The 19,720-nt window shown below is 42.4% G+C and overlaps 1 protein-coding gene across 11 annotated transcripts in view; it reads right to left on the bottom strand.

The window, feature by feature from the left end:
- The window catches only part of dlg1b (discs large MAGUK scaffold protein 1b), an 85,932-nt gene that overhangs the window by 43,291 nt on the left and 22,921 nt on the right, over positions 1-19,720 (bottom strand). For 6 of the 11 annotated variants that reach the window (XM_030773172.1, XM_030773175.1, XM_030773176.1 and 3 more), the window contains exon 4: positions 4,966-5,130. In XM_030773172.1, the coding sequence (XP_030629032.1) occupies positions 4,966-5,130 (165 nt within the window). Of the gene's footprint in view, positions 1-1,318; positions 1,430-4,965; positions 5,131-16,270; positions 16,373-19,720 lie in introns of those variants that run through there. The other 5 variants (XM_030773170.1, XM_030773171.1, XM_030773173.1 and 2 more) reach the window with 2 other exon arrangements.

Raw genomic sequence — 19,720 nt, 5'->3', positions numbered from 1 at the left:
CATAAAACGCATTCTCTTTTCTCTTTTTTTCTTCCCTACTCCTCTTGTTCTTTAAAGACTTTGTCCTGGTGACCTCCCTTTTCTTCTCCCTCAAACCTAATCAGAGAGTCTGCTGCTGCTACTGTGAAGCTCTTCTCTCTCTCTCTCTCTTTTTCCTTTCTTTTTTGTTTTTAATCCGTGATGGAATATCTCTCGAGCATAGATATAAGGATGTATGAGGGAATGGCAGTCAATCCTCTCATCTTCATTCCCCGCATTCCACACATTCTCCTCCTTTCATTGCCTTTTCTAATGTGCCATCCATCTTTACCAGTCAACACAGCCCCACACAGGGAGAAGCGAGGCGATGACATCACGGTCGGGAAAACCGATACGGCTTGCGGTGTGTTGATCTGTGTGGGAAAACCAACTGAAGGCTCCCTGCATAGCTTCCAATCAGAGCAAACCACTCAGGATTATCGTTTTTAACAATCCTTCACTACTGCTAACCATTCGCACAAGTTAACAGCAGCAAACTGACCATGTTCCCAGCTTATCATGGTCCATCACTAAATCAAGCCAGTAATACAAGTGCACAAACAGATTTGCCAAGTGGATTTCACTCACAGTGACTAAGAATTGTAATGTGCATAACATTAATAAATGACACTGAAAATGTGGTCAGAATATCCGAAATCCAAACCCGTTTATGACAATATGGTTGCGACGCATTCATGTGAAGGAATTCAGACTAGAGACCACACGTCACTTGAGTGAAACACTGAGATTTCCTACCACTGAGCCATGCACAAAGGAAGCCAAAGTAAACACTTCTGTGCATGTCCACATGCGTTACGGCCATGACCACATACACACACTGACAGTCAGAAAACACACAGAGGGAATGCAACAGATGGAATGAGGGAGCACTCCGCACCTTCACTCGCACGCAAACCTCAACTGCTACTGCTGCATTCACTACAAGCTGAAGAGAAGATCCTCTGAATTCCGTAACACTGTCACAGATGAGAAAACGTTACAGAAGAGAGGTCTCATGCACATTGGAAACTGTCCCATCTTGCCTTAAAGCTACAGGCAAGATAATGGACAGATTCAATAGCTTGCTCTAAACACACTGAGATGATGGAGATTTGCATCTAATGGCCAGACTACAGCAGACAGAAGTGGCCAAACACTGGCCAGTAAGTCACGGCGCAATGAGGGGCACACAGAGACAATGACTACGTGGGACAGCCACAGCCAGACCACTGCACAAGGAGCAGACGAGTGTCGCCTCCCACAGCATGTGGTCTGGGGAGGTGGGAGGCTAGACTATTACCTGGGCCGTCATAGAACTTGGGGAGATCAAGGAGGAGAAGGAAGGGGGAGGGGCATCCTCATCTGCCCCAGCAGTGGGCGGCCCATCGAAGATGCACTCCAGCGACTCGACCTACAGGGGGCACGGAACTTAGTGCATTACTGTACAGTCTTAGGTAAATTCAGCTCTTAATTAAAGTAGATCTTAATCAATATTAAGAGGGAGAGAGAGAGAGAGAGAGAGAGAAAGTAACTGACAGAGAGAAGTACAAAGACAAACAGACTTAGCAATTGAGAGTGAAGACAGATAGATGGGGCATATTAAATTGAAGGACATGTAAATGCTACACTTTATGTGTCAAGAGCTTGAGCAAAAGCAGAGGTCACAGGCCCGGTGTAAAGACACAGAGCTAAGAGATCAAAAAAAATCAGTATAAGCTAAATCTGCATTGCACTGGCCTAAAGAAACAGACTTGCTTTGTTCCCATGATACACACAGTGATATTTGATGGGATGTCTTGTGGTGGGGAAAAATATTCTTCAAAAAAGTTTAGACAGGTTTACACAATTTTGGGGGGCTACTGCCAAGTGTAAAAGTGCCAGCTACTTAAGTTTAACTTCATTGTAATTAGACCTTAAACAGAGACTAACTAACTCAATATCATTAAAGGATAGGATACAGAACAAAGGTCCCTACCACAACCCACATATACACACGCATGCACACACACATGCGCGCACACACACGCACGCGCACACACGCACTTACACATTCACAAAAAAAATAATAATAAAAAATCCACTGCAGTAATTTTGCAATGGCCTAAAAATCCACATGAGGAACAAATTTTAACTACTGAGCATCATGATATTACTTCAAGTGCTAAGACAAGGTGGTCCAAACAAACTGAGACTTAAAAAATGACCAAATGTCATAAGGTCCATCAGACATAGCATCTGATTCATGTTTAGTATGCTGTGACAATGACATGGTGATACCTACTGGGCTACAAACCAACTGCAGCTGTAATGACAGATATGAAACACAAGGTGGAGACAGAGTTCTGTTGTGCGTAGCAATCACAATGGAAGAAGTCACTGTCTGGAACCTAGACACAATTACCTTTTTTTTTTTTTTTCCTCAAGAACTTTCTCCGACGATTCATCTTGTGACAAATTGCCATGGTGGGCAATTAATCATTCGTACTGATAATGGCTTGTTTATAATTCTCAGCCATGTGAATATACATTCCCCAAATCACAACTCAACCTCAGGCACTTCATCAAACTGAGAAACAAGACGCCAAGAGAAAAGAGGGAAAAAAATTGCCTTTGTCCCCTTTGTCCTGCACGTCCATGCTTAATATTTACACTTTCGCTACCGTGACTGCTTGTCTAAATCTTAGGGGAAAGGAGAAGGAAAAAAACTTTTTTGAACTACTCAAACAGCCACTGAGGAAGAGTTACAGACTGAATGAATGAATGAATGAATGGGGCTCACCTTTATCCTAATAAGTGTGTGCATGCACTAAGGAGGCTGCGTTAGGTAAAAGGGTGGAGCTGTCACAGAAGAGCATGTATTGAGAGGGGTTGTGCAGGTTAATAGCTGTATTGAAAGCCTGAAGAAGAGACAGATTTGGGCTTGGCATTTATGACTTTATGTGTGGTGGTCAATGCTGCCACCAGCCTGGCTTTGGAAGATGAGCAGTTACAGAGATAGAGAGAGAGAGAGAGAGAGAGAGAGAGAGAGAGAGGGGTTATAAATCTCGGAGGAAAGGAGTGCTGAGAGGGGAAGGCAGTGAAGCTTGGCCAGAGGAGGTCCTGGTCATAAATGTTCCCACACACACACACACACACAAACATTCACACACACAGTGTGACCTTGCTGTTTAAATCATTCACTGGTCTATGAGAAAGACAGAGTAAAGAAAGTCACACAGTGACTCGGCTGGTAAGTTATGTGGCTGACCCAGGACCGTACTTGACCCTGACTGGAGAGGATCAGCAATTTCATACCAGTGTTCTCCTACTGTTACAGATTCCTAACCCTCTCACAAGACTTCTACAGCATTCATCAATATTTACATGATAAAACCATACAATCAGTAGGCATCTTGTATTTTAGTGATTCATGAAGCCTTTGTAAAGCTGACAGTAGCTTTGTTTCTCCTTAAATGTATTAATCCGGCTGTTCTTAACCAGCATTCAAATACACTTAACATGCTGCATTAGATGTGACACAGCAACCAATCAACTGACACACTAAAAAAAAAAATCAGAGATACTTCACTAAAGTGTAAAAAAAAAAAAAAGCAAAGATTGCAATCAGTACATTTACATGTAACCCTACACTATAGCTCTGGTCGACATAGTAACTGCGATAGTTTAAGTGGAATTTGACCCGAAAAGAACTTCAACTTCTATAAATGAATCACGAACTATTTCTCAGCAAAATGCCACCTCTTTGCTGTTAGAGTAAATTCTCCCCCTGACATCAGAGGAAAGAAGATTTGACAGCACTTGACTCGCTGGATGGATTTAGGCAGCAGGTTTAGATAATCCATCAATATTTGTATGATGGTAATTAATATCAGTTTCTGAGGAGCATTTGGCCATGTGTTCTCTGTTGGTTCAAACAATTACCACCTTTTTGTGGTGCATCCACAGCCAGCGACTTTTCCCCAAAGACAGTAACCGCCAAAATAGTGGGCAGTATTCTCACTCAAATGCCAAGAACCTTTGCTTACAAAGTCACTATGAACAGAAGAACTCAATGCTGAACAGAACTGGGTCCTGAGCTAGGGGATACAAACTGATCGTGCTCTATGTACAAAAACAGTTGATATATTTGTACCAAACAAGCAATTATTCACTTGTATCCCTGATCAAATTTGTGACGCGATAAGCTGTCTAAGTGTACAAATCGCGGTCCGGCTTCCCTTCAGTGACAGGCGCTGCTGAACTCAAATGGACACGTTTGCTCCCCCAGGGGAAAAAAAAAAAAAGAAAACTCCTCGTATCCACTCTGTCTGACTTTTAGATCCTTGAGCTATACAATTTCTCTTTACAGTTCCAGTAAAACAATGGGTGGCTGGTCATCAGCCTGAAGGCTTTGTAAATTGACTCTGTTGTTAAGGATTACATACAGTGGGATCGGCAATGACTCTGGGCCCTCCGCTGTGGGAACATGCGCTCCATTTGGAGCGTGGTTGTGGATAATCAGCCCCGAAGCAAAAAAAAAAAAGATCTCATTTGCCCAATAATTCTTTGCACAGTGCATTTTTTAACCGTGGTTATTCAGCTCTGTCTGGTGTACATGCATGGCGGGAAAAAGCTGACTACACGGAAATGACAGAGCGACTGCTAGCTCCCTCTCTTTGTACTGATGCACTGCAGAGGAGGCGTGGGGAGGTTGTCATCACTATCACACCTGGCATCTCTTTAATGTGTGTGTGTGTGTGTGTGTGTGTGTGTGTGTGTGTGTGTGTGTGTGTGCGCGTTTTTCTGAAGACAAAATGACAGTGTAGCTTGGCAGAGTTCTGACAATGAAGCCAATGAGTGTGTTGACAGTATGAGAACATCATGGAACAATGCTTGACACAGAGCAGAAAAAAACAACAACATAAAACAATAATTAAAAAAAAAAACAGGCTTAAGCCAAAGTCCTACCTTCATTGGAGAGATGTGTGCGTGGGCAACATAACCATGGACATTCTCTATCTGTGAAATGTTCTTCTCAGCCACCTGTACCAGCTCGGGGCCCGGGGCCTCATCGGTGAGCTGGGGTGAACTTTGCTCCTGAGGGGAGGTGTCCTCATCATGGTGCCTGTACTTCTGGAGGAGGAGACAGAGAGAGAGAAAGAGAGAGAGAGAGAGAGAGAGAGAAAGAGAGAAAGAGAGAGAGAGATGCTGGAGATCAGGGACACAGTTCTGTAGGTCAGATTCAAACAACTGCAAGAAAAGACATTCAGCCTCCTGAGTCTCAACTGGAAGTTGTCAAGGTGACAGGAAACTGCTCCACGCCCTGACTGGAAGAAGGAAAAGGATACCACCATAACGCCATACACCTTTCTGAGTGGTTAAGATTTGTCTCAGGACTGGACAACATGTCACTGAATAACACCTCATACAGCGATGTCTGACGGCACAGAAAACGGGGTTTTAAACTTGGCAACTTCAAGCAAGCAAAGACGTTGTTTTTGTTTCGTTTTTTTAACACAGACATAACTGGCCCAAGGTGGAACAGCCTTATTTATTTACAATAAACATAATTACATCACAATTGTCTTAAACAGCGTGTACGGTTGCTGCGCTGTGTTATGCCAGAATGGTTAAGTTGAAACCATAATAGGAAAAAACAGTAAGCTCATTTTAGGTCTTTGTTTCAACATTACTGACTGTAATTACACATAACAAGTGACTGCAGGGAGGTAAACAAAAACTACAGACCAATACATGTGCCAAATAACTCCCAGCCACGTCAGTTCCCTGAGCCACTGTGTTAAGCTCCTGCCTCCGTAGAGAACGAGGATCAGTGAGATATTAACTTGCCAACACTGCCGCAAGAGAAGAGAACGCTGCTCTTCTATAGACAATGAGGGAGTTGTCACATTTCTGTGAGAGGGACCAAACTGCAACCTAGCTGTCTATCAAGAGTGAACTGAAACTGATCTATGACACAGTGAAACAGTAATTAAAGCCAAAGACAATGTTATTTTCGCTGAAAGATAACAGACATTTTCTAACGGTCTGTGTGTAATGGGTTTTTGGGTATCACTGAAAGAAACCAACAAATCAGGAGCAGTGTCTCTTAACTACTGATTGAGGGGGTGAGCGTGAAGAGCATGTAGATTCAGTGAATGACAGCATCACTGAGCACAGCTCTCTGCCCACAGTCACACCTGAGTGAAAGCCAAATGCCTCAGAGAGGTGTCCATCAGAGGAGTCCATCCAACACAGTCCCTAATTACTCACAACAGCTCAGCAGCTTTCACTAATTAGTCATGTATTCACCACCACCAACACACTTTAGGGAGGAGGAGGATACACACACACACACACACACACACACACACACACACACTGCAAGAGCTGAGACAGCAGTGTTTGTACCTCAGACTGGCATCAGTGAACACATCCCACTGCTCAAAATGGAGGGGGAAAAAATAAAAACACTATTAAAGTGAATTTAACAACTTCCTGCCTGTTGTTTCTCAGAGGACAAAAAACACTTTCTGCTTTGGTTAATATTTTCAGTGTAATGCAGTCAGACGGGTGATATGAATGATGCCCCTGTCATAACATTCCCAAATGTAGAACGGCCACAAAGAGCACCTTAAGTGTTAAGACCTTGCATTAGATCCGATTTTGGTGATCCGATCACAAGTGGACAGCTCTAAAGTACGTCCATTTATACCTGGCTTTAGAATCTGTCTCCACATGTGTCTCAAGTGACCACTTGCAATCGGATCTCACCTCCCCCGTCTATATGCAAATAAATACTTATATCATTTCCATTCGCAAAGACCAAATGGGTTGCTGTTTTTAACCAGCGGGAGGCAGCAATGCATTTCCCGTGCCTAGTCTGCCTGAATTTAGAAGAAGAAGAAGAAGAATCATGCAAAGCACTTGCCACGCCGGCAATATCAAAACAATTCAGACTGGGTCTGTATTGTTCCACAAACGCAGAGGGCGTCAGTTGCGTAGTCCTTCAATGTGGCCAAGATCACATTTGTGTTTACACTACTAAAAAAATGTGGTCATATGCAGCCAAGACCACCTCCAGATGTGGTCTGAGTAGGGCTGGGCAATGTGGCCTATAAATAATATCGCGGTATTTTTAGGCTATATCGCAATACACAATACACATCTCGATATTTTGAAATCTCCTCTAAAGTACTTGATAAATGCTCAATTTAACCCTTTGATGCATACAATCACACCGGTATGATGACACTAGCAGTCTCTGCAACACATGACTGCATTAAAACCTTCTTGTTTATAATCATTAGTGATTTCTATTGGAACAATTTTAAACTTGCATGCAAAATTGGGAAATCACAGCCAAGTTAAATTTAACAAAAAAGCATTTATTCAACATCTTCCTTGCAATATCCAAACCACTGCCAGACGATGGATCAAGTGCTGTTTCTTTTTGTAACCAATTCATTCACCTCCATCCTCTATTATCGCTTCCAAACTCAACGCGTTTAAACTCGCTTTGGCGCTTCACTTCTTTCGCTCTCTCCAGGCTCTTTCCGTGTTCCCTCCAGATACAAAAACACACGTCTCCCCTATATACAAACTCGCCCAGGAGAGTGGTCTGGATGGGCAGATGAGTGTGTTATGTATGTATGTGAGTTTTTTTCTTTTTGTGTCTGTGAGAGAGAGAGAGCCATAGGAGACAGCGAGAGAAGTGAAACGCCAAAGCGAGTCTCATGCTGGCGGCTTAAAAAATTAACGTGACAATTTGTACTCAGTGCTCGCGATACAGTCCTTTACTACATCGCACATAGAACAAGCCGCGATACATCAAGTATATTCGAAATGTCGGCCACCCCTATGTTTGAGCGAACGGATCTCGATGCGACCTCAATGTGTCTTGGGTGCCTTTAAACACCTGTGCTTTAGAGCTGTCCACTTGTGATCGGACCATCAAAATTAGATCCAGATACAAAGGCAAGAAAAGCTAAAGGAAAGTAAGTGAGTGAAGTACAGACAGATACAAGTACGTCTATAGCCCCTTAACCTAAGCTGTCATGTACCTTCTGACAAACTATCACAAAAATAAGTGCTAAATAGTGCACAGGGGGCAGGAAATTTACATCATAAAAGTGACTGCACACAGGACAGCATGAGCATCGGCATAGATTTATAGCATTTTTTAGTGTTGACAAAACCTATTTTCTTAGTTTAATTACAACTCGCAGCATGCTGACAGGCCAGTATTGACTTTGTGTGGGTAGCAGATGTTTACGAAGCTTTAAAACGGAGTGGTAGAAATGGTAAAACATCCCAGTGCTGTTATACTGCATACATCACCAATCAAGGAACACTTCCAATCAAATGACTTGACCAGAATTAACAGTTGCGCTGTTAGAATTTGACTACGATTGCTTTCAGGCCACTGTCGGTCCCTCTTCGGCCAGCAACTGAATAGGCCTGGTCTAGAGGACAAATTCAAAGGTGTCCTGGCAGCTGGAGGCAACATACTGACAGAGGGAGATGGGGACAGACCAATGCTGTCTATGTACGCAAGCCGGAATCCTAGTAGCAGTACACGTAACATTAACAGTGACAGGGACCTAAACAAAAAAAAACGTAGATATTCTGACAAAATGTAATTTTCACTCTAAGACATCTAATATACAGAAAACAACACACAACAAATACACAACAGATACTGAACCCTGCAGTATTACTGGTGGAACAAAATGACAAATACATCTGTGGGGTTATGATGTCAGAATGCTATAATATTAGCATGTTCACACATCAAGCTACAGCACCAGCTCAGCACTAAAAAGTGCTCAAAAAAAAAATCTTTTACTAACTTTCACAACAAAACGTACTCCCATGACACGCTTGCCAACAATGATATAATGGAAACCCTGATGAAACCGTTAAAGTTTCACAAGGGGAGCATCCACTGTGTTTTGAAAGATACGCAGTCACGTTAAATGCTCTCCTATACGATGAGAGAACTGAACTGCTGACACCACTTGACTGTCCCAATCAACACATTTTTTAAATGATACATGACCCACCAATCTGTATCAGACCTTGCAGCACAAATATGAACGGAATGCATGACTTCTGCTAGTGTAAGTACTGTGGTTTATTGTCAGTAGATGTAAAGACCAGAACATTACTATGGTATGATTGTTTTTTTTAATTGCTGAGCTGGAAGGACATCCTTCTGTCCTTAAGAATCATCACCAGCAGCACTGAAGGTGACCTCAGCATAATATCATCATAAACAGTTTCAGTATGATATCATTATAAACCGTTTCAGTATGATATCATTATAAACCGTTTCAGTATGATATCATCATAAACAGTTTCAGTATGATATCATTATAAACCGTTTCAGTATGATGTCATCATAAACCGTTTCAGTATGATATCATCATAAACAGTTTCAGTATGATATCATCATAAACAGTTTCAGTATGATATCATCATAAACTGTTTCAGTATGATATCATTATAAACAGTTTCAGTATGATATCATTATAAACCGTTTCAGTATGATATCATTATAAACCGTTTCAGTATGATATCATCATAAACCGTTTCAGTATGATGTCATCATAAACCATTTCAGTATGATATCATCATAAACAGTTTCAGTATGATATCATCATAAACAGTTTCAGTATGATATCATTATAAACAGTTTCAGTACGACATCATTATAAACCGTTTCAGTATGATATCATCATAAACAGTTTCAGTATGATATCATTATAAACAGTTTCAGTATGATATCATCATAAACAGTTTCAGTACATCATTATAAACCGTTTCAGTATGATATCATCATAAACAGTTTCAGTATGATATCATTATAAACCGTTTCAGTATGATATCATTATAAACAGTTTCAGTATGATATCATCATAAACAGTTTCAGTATGATATCATCACAAATGCATTCCAGCCATTAGTACTGCTTTTTCCCAATTGCCTCCCCAAATGAGCCTCATTCCCATAGAAAAAGAACTCATCCAAGGCTTGGTAGTGTGGAATTCCAGTTTTGCTAACTCTGCTCAGAAATGAATTTGACTACTGCAGGAGCATCCTGTTACTTCCTTTATGTTAACTTAAAAAATGATAAAAACAAACACATGACTCAAAATACAGACCACATCGTGATTGCAAAAAAAAAAAAAAAAGTCAGTGCCTAAGGGAAGCTGTCTGCCTCTCGGTTTACACTCCAGAGGATCTTTTTAAATAGTGAGGACACCCTCAACCCCCTTGTCTACTTGTTTCTCTGTAACTACAGTGGGGATCCTCGCTGATCCTGAAAGGTATACGTTAGCCAATGATCATCCCTGCACAGCCCTGAGGCCACAGTTTCCAAGGCAACGGGTTTGTGGGCTCAGTGCAGGAGTATTGCTATAGGTAGTCGTATGATACAAGCCTTATTTAGAGCCCTCACTCGTGCCACTGAAGAGATTTCCTCCCTGGAGTTGGCAAGTTTACATGGAGGGTGCATTTTGTCTTGATCTGGGGTAGACCAAGATACACTTCAGTTCTAGCCCTTATACTGGGGCTTCAGCTGAGGAAACGTGTTGTACCATTACTCCCAAAACCCAAGATAAAACACACTGTGAGGCATTTAAAAAACTTTTTTCCGATTAAAAAAAGTTTTACCAGAATTTTTGAGACCAATCGGAAACCTGGTTAGATCGAGTATCATTGTTTAGTTAAACTACTTGAACAAGTATTTAAGTAAACAAACCCCACATACAGTGAACATGCAAATACTTCATTCAGTATATTCAGATGGCAATAAATTGCAGTGGTACTTAAACTGTCAAGAAAATATTAATTTAAAAGATAAATAAAACTGCATAAATAGGAAAGGGTTTCGATTGTTTATGAAATGTCTAAATTACTGCACCAAAACCATATACTACATAAAACGATATTACATGCTCCCTTTTTTTATAACCATTAGAGGACAAATTACCAGTACCAGCACCGACAGTCAGTTTGCTAATCAATTATATAGTCTACAAATGACTTCCTTGTCCTATGTAGAAAATGAAATGTAAAGCTGATTACAGATCATATAAAAGTTCTTTGCCCTGTGAGAACATAAAATTGAAATGTTGGCAAAATGCATTCGTAATTAGCCATAGAAATGAATGTGTGTGAGACTATGGCTAATTAGATGCTTCTTTGTCCATATGTAGGGGCAGTGTGTGTGGGAGGCTGCATATCAGAGGACGGTACAGTTCTCAGACTCCCTCCTGTCAGGCGCATGAGGAGGAGAATCGCCTGGCAACCACAGCCCATTCACCGTTGAGTCACAGCGCACTTCAACTTAGCCAAGTAGCTCAAATTAATTTATTTCCGAGAGAAAGAAGAAAAAAATGGCCAGTTCAGCGCAGAAGTATTGTGTCGTTTTGTGTCACTGTTCCTTTGCCTTTTTGATTTTAGATGTTAACTACGTGGAGGGAAGCGCAACTTACACTATCCCTACATTCAATACCATGATTAGACAGAGACATGTCATCTGATTTTAAAAATATAAAACCATTCAACAGAATGTCAAGAATCAGATCATAATTCATGTTTTTAAAGGTATGTGATTTTGAACGAATACCAGAACAAACATGAAACTTTGAGAATGGTGTGCTTCAGCTAGTGCGCTGCACAGGCAAATGCGAAAATCCAAAACAGATCACATATGTGCCAAGGTAGAGATTAAAAATGAATTATATAAATGAGGCACCACCTGCCGCGGTACCATTAAGAGCTGGATATCACTCAAAAAGGGAGGGGAAAAAAAAAAAAACAACCGAAAAAAATAACCTAACAACATTTTCCGAGACTAGATCCCCAAACACCCTTGTGAGAATATTCCATAGAACAGTACAGTAGAAATATCATTTTCTGTCTCTCTCGCTCTAAAAAATAAGCTACAATTGTGAAAAACTCACTGAGGAGAACCATTGCTACACTGAGTTTACACAGGTTTGAACTTGACCACATACATCAGATCCTTGTTTAATTAAAAACCCAGAGCAACATTTATCCTGAAAGCTGAACGTCAACGCTAGATGACATTTCATCGAGCACAGGCGCTGTTTAGTATGCAGTGTGTGTTAATCAGAGAGTAATCTGAAGCCTGCTGCTGATCTGTATACAGTAAGCTGCTTTCAGGCATTCAGCGCTTGGCAATCAGGAGAGAAAATGAAGTTAGCATCACTAGCTGACATGTTCCTTGGAGGCCTTTACTCTAATCGCATTGGTAACATCTCAACTTAACGGCACGTCAGCTAGGTTTTAGGATTAGGTTACAAGCGTCACCAGCACTGTCTGTCTAAATTGTTTTCTGTAGATTATAGAATGATACGCTGGGCAAAATGGAGGCTTATCTCTCCAGTAATTACACAGTGTAGCTTCTCTGATCATGTGTAGCATGGTAACCCTCAGCTTAAGGTGGTTTCTTCAGTTCCTCTTTCACACAAAAGGATCCAGTGGCTCATCAAATGTACAGCAGTAGCAATGTAGTAATGTAATGTAATGATATTAGTGACAGCTACATGTTCACCAGCTATCGTGACACTGTATGAACTGGGCTGTGCTAACGTAAGAAACCTGATCTTCATATTAGAATATTAAGAATTATATAGTCTAGGGCATGTCATCCCAAGCTGCAGCCTTTTGCAAGACACGACAGAAGAGCTTTGTTGTGAGGGGAGCATCCCGTCGCTCGCCTGGTTAACCTCAATCTCCATTGCCATGGAACATGAATCAGAGTCAAAGAGTCAATGCTGATTTTTTCTTTCAGATCCTCAGCAGTGACAACACTGACTTGACCTCTGCATATATTATTACATTCTATCGCTAAAGGCAAATTACATCCCTGCCCGCAACCTGACACACACAAACACATTACACAGACACAGACATGCATACGCACACAACCATGCATACACACACAGACACACAGACACGTGGTCCATCAGACAGCTGGGGACGGATGCTAGAGAAATCTTTCCTTGAAGAGTCACTTTCAGGAGAAGATGGTAAGATAATATTTAGATCATTTGGTATTATTCAGAACACGTAGAGCCACTTAGAGGGGGAAATGACATAAAATGATCGGAGTCGGAGCGTCACGACATGTCATTTCCAAAACCTGCCCCATCTGCGCAGTCAGATGTTGAGATTCCTCCCGCTGCATGTGTGGTTGAAGCAGCAGACGGTGCAGCAGAAGCCAGCGTAAGCCTCTCTCCGCCGAGCCAACGCTCTGACCTGGGTACACAGCCTTCTCATCAGCAAATGAATCAGGCTAAGAGAATTAGCCAGGCCAGTTGTTTCTCTTCGACGCAGACCAACCTTGGCAGGGAGCGAGTTCTCCTCCACCTCGTGTTGAGAAGGCCGTCAACATGAGTGTTAGGAGGTGTGAGTAACGTCAGAGAAAAGAGCTCGGATGGAGCGGGTGTCGAGAGAGACAAGCGGGCTGTTTTCAAAGAATCGCTGGTTGCTACTGTTGTCAAAAAAGTCACCTGCCTATCAGAGGCCTGAGGTACCATATCCTTCCATTGTCACGCACCATACAATAAAGTCACTGTCTCCACCAGAGCAGCTAAATATAGGCATGTGAATCTTGCCCAGGGACTCGTGGAGGAAAGGAAAATCGACTGAGGAATTATTTACAGCTTCCTAATCAAAGGATCTGTATTACACCACAATTTCAATGCTGTATTCCCACCTCCCTCTGAGTCAGGGGGAGCACAGCTATTTAGATCATTTGGAATCAAAAAAAACACTTTCACTTTGCCAAGAGGCAAACTGAAAAGGATCCAAAAAGAATCCAAAACACAGAGTTAGTAAACTTAGTATCAGTGATGTAGGATTCTCAAATCAACAAGCCTTACATACACTCTCAGTCACCTAATATGAATATCTTGAGTAAGTATTGGGATAACCTTTTTTTCTAAGAAGGTACGAGTGAGCAGACAGCACCAGACGTGTGGTATGATAGAAAACAGATGGACAGTCTGCTAAAAGATGCAGCTCAAAGCTTGTTTGTGCATGGAAACAGACTGATTCGGTTATCCAAACACAGTTTCAATTTTAAGAGCCTAAATAAAATTCAAGCCCAAGGAAGGTGGGGAAGAAAAACACAAACGCATGTGCGCACACAGTCACAAGCTGAAACTCACCTTAATGAAGTGATGAGAACGTAACTGAGAACACTGATAATGCCTTGATTCATGTCTCAGCCCAGTCAAAACCATCAATCAAAACTTACTGAACACACGGGACCAAAGGAGTCCAGATTTAACGTGCGCAAAGGATCGAGCATCAGTAAATCAGGTAGCGTGACACATAATGTTCAAATTCACTCTGAGGAAGTCGGTTAATGGGGTCCCAGTCCTGCTAAATCATTTGTGTATGTCACTTAGAGGTGAGGTCAAAGCACCTATAGATCAATGTGTGAAATATTTTGCCTAGCCACAGCACACCCTATTCCAGGCCCAAAAAACTGGTCAAGCACTACAACCACACAGCTACCACAAAGAGTATTATTTTAATCAAACATCACAATCATCTTAACCAATCACACAGACGGTCCATTCACTCTGGGAACTTTGATTGACAGCTCTCTGAGAGCACTTGTTTTTTCAACTGTGGGAAGGGCGGATTTCCAACAGTAACTCCATGTGGTTTCCACTGAAACGGAAATAATCTTGTCAGTCAAACAGATTAACGATGAATACTAATTAAAACGCAATCCAGCGTAGACCAGATGAAGTTACCAAACGTGGTCTGGGTTAATGCCGAGGCTACGGAGGGGCCATAGATGACCACACGAAAGCACATGGACACTATAATGAGACCTGTGAAGACCTGTGCCTCACAAATAAATCACAGTACCACACACAAATCACAGAGTCATCTGAAAATAGTCACAGAATCCCCAGAATCCCCTCGAGCTCAGATCTGAGCAGCTATGTGAATGCCAGCATCACATATTTGCAAAATATTAACAACATGAAAAAATTGGTGGTTTAGGGGGTTGGGGAATACTTTATGAAAACGTGCTACTTCAAAAGACATCCAAATGTCATTCTCCAACTTACAAAAAACTGCTACTGTGAAACATCAACTTTTATTAATCTACTCACCTTGAAAACATAAAAGCAGGCCATGAAAGTTGAGTTTCGGTAACCTATCAGCACAGTACTTGGCATGTGAAGAATAAAAACAAAGTTGCTGCTGAACACTAATCAAAAGCAGGATATTTCAAACATGCCACCCTGCTAACATCCATACAGAGTCACTGATGGATGAAACATCTCTCGCCTCAATAACAGCAAAGCTGAAGCATTATCATGACAGATTCTCATTACGCCAACAGTCTCTGCTCACATTTCCACAGTGTCTGACACATTTAAATATGTGCAATCTGAACAAACAGAGAGAGAGAGAGAGACAGAGACAGAGAGAGCTGGAGAGATTAGAGAGGAGTGTTAACTCCAGAGCCAGATCGGAAAAGCGACTGATTGATGAGATGAGAGGTTGACATATAGCCTCTAACACATACTGCCTGAGCATGTGTATGGGGTTAGCATGTTAACAAGCAGTTCAGCTGCTTCATTTTGTACATCTGTTCTGGTTCCATTTAAGTCCACTTCTAAGAAGACTGTTTCAATTTACATAGAGAGTACTCTTGCATCTTAATGTAAGGAATAGTGATTTGAGTTTGAAACCTATAAAACAAGTTTCTGCTGATCTAATAACATTAAATACACACACACACACACACACACACACATTTAAATGTCTTGCGTAAACATTCTCACCATATCACCGAAACAGAGGACTAACAAGCCTTATTCTGAGCAATGAATGGTTTCAGAAACCTTTTCTCATAAGAATAACATAAAACATCTTTAAAGCTAATATCAGCAGCTAACCACCTGAGCGTCTACAGTGTAGGAAGAGAGACAGAGAACTCAGCAGATGGTTTTCACTCATCCCATTCACAGATAAATACTCACTTTAAACTTCAACAGTTCAACCACAGACAGCCACAAAGTTATAGTGTAGTGTCAGAAAAAAGAAATGCTCCTCTTCTAAGAGAAGGGCACAGATAATCTCTGAGGTAACTCTTCAACAATCCTTGACTCAAGCTCACCTGTCTTTCAACAAACAAATCAGAACAATTCGACTACCCAAACTAAATCCAGCAACCACCACACCAGCTGAGCATGTTCCCACCCACCTTGCATCCAAACATGAGAGAGATGGTGCTGTTGGTACAAGCCACCTTGCAGTGGCACAGCATGGGTGAGAAGCAGTCCAGCTTCCCAATGCTGGGAGACATCTTCTCACCGCGCGGGCAGCTCAGACGCTCCACCACCGAGGAGCTAGAGACACGCCGCCTCCTCGAGCGCTGTCTACTCCTGCCTCTCCTGCTGCTGCTACTACCGGCTCCTCCGTCAGCACCATCACCTCCACCTCCGCCGCCGCCGCTGCTGCTGCTGCTGCTGCCCGCCCTCACCATCCACCCTCATTCCTTACATCACTCCATCACACCGGCCGGGGAAAGGACAGCTGAGCCGCTACCTTCATCCAACCGAGCCTTCCAGCCCCTTCTATTCCTCCCCACTGCCGCCTATGTCTTCTTCTTCTTCTTCTTCTTCTTCCTCCTCTTCTCCTCCTCTTTCTTCTTCTTCTGTTACTGTTTTAGCTTTGCTTTTTTTTCCTTCTACTTCACTTTTTCAGCCTGGCTTGTCTATATGCTACGTCTTCGATTTGCTGTTGCCGAGCAGTCTCAGAGCTGTCCGACACGCTGGAGATGTTTACAGAGAGGCCCCATTGGAGCCATACTGTGTGGCGCTGAGGACTGAGCTCAGCTTCGCTTAGCCTGGACTGAAAGCGCGCGCACTTTGGCTGCGTGTGTATGTGTATGAGTGTGTGTGTGTGTGTGTGAATGAGGGAAAGAGCAAAGGAGTGACCGTATACTGGTGCCTGAAAGGGCTCAACAGACGCACCCAGAGCCCGACTTTCAGCCTGTATCAGACAGAGCTTCTCCACTGGGGGAGACGAGACAGTCGGTACCTCTTTCCCAGGAGACACAGAGAGAGAGAGAGAGAGAGAGAGGAAGAGAGAGGGAGAGGGAGAGAGAGAGAGAGAGGAAGAGGGGGAGATTGCCACTGTGAGCTTACAGAGCCGAGCTGTAATGATGGGGGTGGGAGGGGGGGGCGTGGAAAAGCTGTTGCAGCGCATGGGGCTCCGTCACACAGGCTCTGTCAAATACAAGCCATGCTTAGCATCTCTCTCTCTCTCTCTCTCTCTCTCTCTCTCTCTCTCAGTGTGGGTGCCCTACGTCACTGGAGATGCTAAGGGGGAAAAAGGCAGCCGCCAAAGAGTGAGAGGAACAAGAGAAAGCGAGAGAGAGAGAGAGAGAGTGAGAGAGAGAGAGAGAGAGAGAGAGAGAGAGAGAGTGAGACAGAGAGAAAATATCCTTAGGTATTACAATGCTCTCACGAAGAAGAAGACATGATTGTATGATAACCAGTGTATTTACATGTAGGACAGAGGAGAAAAACAAAGAGTGCTAGCAGAAAAATGGGGAGGGGAGGGGAGGTAAATCGACCAGCCAGAAAGAGAACTGACGGAGCTGACTGGACACACTGATCCTGACCTTTTTGTTGTTTGTTGCTCCAGTCCCCAAAGAGCAGTGTCGCACTCTGTATGTGCAAGGAAAGAACATCATAGCCCACAACAAGAACAACAAGAGCAGTGGGTTTCAAGACCCTACAACCTCCTGACATTCCAGCAGTTTGTCTCTGTCACGTGCTGTTTTTTAGCTAAAGGACCAATCTCTCAAACAAGCCTGAGCAGGCAGGGTCTGGAGGTAGCAGAAGATTGTGGAGGAACAGCGTAGAGAAGGGGGTGGAGCTCTTCCCTTGACTTTGCTTCGGGAAGCTTTTAATCAACAGTCAGGTTCTGAAGATGATGTGGGCAAAAGCACACACAAGCACACACAAGCACACACGCACGCGCGCACGCATGCACAAGCACACGCACACACACACACACACACACACACACACACACACAGAGTTGCTACTGGCTACATGGTTAGATCTTCTTCCAGTAGCCAGCAGAACTGCTGCAGTAATACTGAGTATGTACATGAGGTCAGAGTATAACATGACACACAAACGTAATGAGGTCAATGGTACAATCGCCACTCTTAAAAGAAATCCCATGATGAAAAAACCTGTGAATTTGATGATTTTTCCTTTTCAGGTCTGACTGCCAAATGTCATCAGATCTGTTCTGTTTGAATCTGATCTGTTTTACAGATTTAAATATGTGGTTCTCTGATTTCCACATTTACTAAAGATGACCTGTCTCATTCTTTCAATGACATTGGAGTCTCTCTCCTATAGAAAACAGAAATGGAATATAATGCAAGAACTGAAAGTGAGCCTCAGAATCATAAAGCAAAAACATAAATCTGCTCTAATTTAAGCGTGTCAATCTCCCTTTCTTCAGAAACAACAACTCATACTGAGTCATAAAAATATTCATCTATGCCTGCCATGGTTAGCCTCATATATGTGTGTTCATTTACGCCAGCCATGGTTCACTTGGAGGTTAGGAGAAGGGGGGGGGGCTGCAATTACACGTGTATCTATTCTATTTGTACCAATTACCCTATTTCACTTTGAATCTTCCGACTGGGAGTCTCTCTGTCCAAGCATGAGTCAGCTCCCAGCATTCCCTGTCACGTATACATGCGTCACCCAGCTGTACGCAACTCACGAAGGGAAAAAAAGATCATCTGTGTGTTCCTCTTCAGGGTAACATTGGCTATTTTTGGCATAATTCACTTTGATTAGTGCATGTGTATATCAATATAATTGGGCTTTCTTTGGAGCGTGACTATTTTTACAGCAGTCTAGAACAACATTTGGTTAAATTCGTGACTAGGGCGCTCTCTTGAGACATCTGATCCGGACTCACGACTTCAAGAAAAAAAAGAAAGAAAAAAAAACATCTGTAGCTCTGAGTTTGTTTACATTAGCATTCATTCAACGCATCACAACACTTATCTAAACAAAGACATTTATGCCATTGTGACTGACAGCTACGAATAGCAATGGGTGATACACCATGTCCCGCCCTCTCATCGAGAAGGTTAGGTTGAGAATGATGAACTGAAAGACAAGCATTTGCTGATAGGGTCTGACATTGGCATTTTAATATGGCGTAGCTCTGAGAGCTCCACAGTGGGACACCAGATTAACAAGGCTACAAGGTGATGAAGAAAGATGGTTCAGTGGAGCCGGATGTGGGAAAATTTGTGGCAGTGGTGATCCAGGTCTTTCACAGCTGACATTTAGTTTCTCTGTTCATTGTTCTTCCTAAAGAAACTAAATCATATTTATTTATAAAGCATTCGTGCTCTTACATCAAAGCTGGTTAAATGTTCAATGGTCATTCAGAGGTAGTGTGCAGTCAGGTTGTACCATACATACATGTAAAAAAATTGTATGAATAAATCAAGTAATTGAAGGTGTAAGAGGAGCCTTGAGTGAGACGGGGCAATTTGTCATTTGAACCGAGCACAGCAGACCCCAAAAGCATTCTTAACTTTTGCTGCCCTTAATGGCTTAACACACACCCTGGCTTATTAAAGGTCTACTTGAAAGAAAAA

The sequence above is a fragment of the Chanos chanos genome, chromosome 5, assembly GCF_902362185.1.
Source record: "Chanos chanos chromosome 5, fChaCha1.1, whole genome shotgun sequence".
NCBI lineage: Eukaryota > Metazoa > Chordata > Actinopteri > Gonorynchiformes > Chanidae > Chanos > Chanos chanos.
The sequence above is the reverse complement of the archived record's forward strand: the minus strand, read 5'-3'. Positions and strand labels throughout refer to the sequence as shown.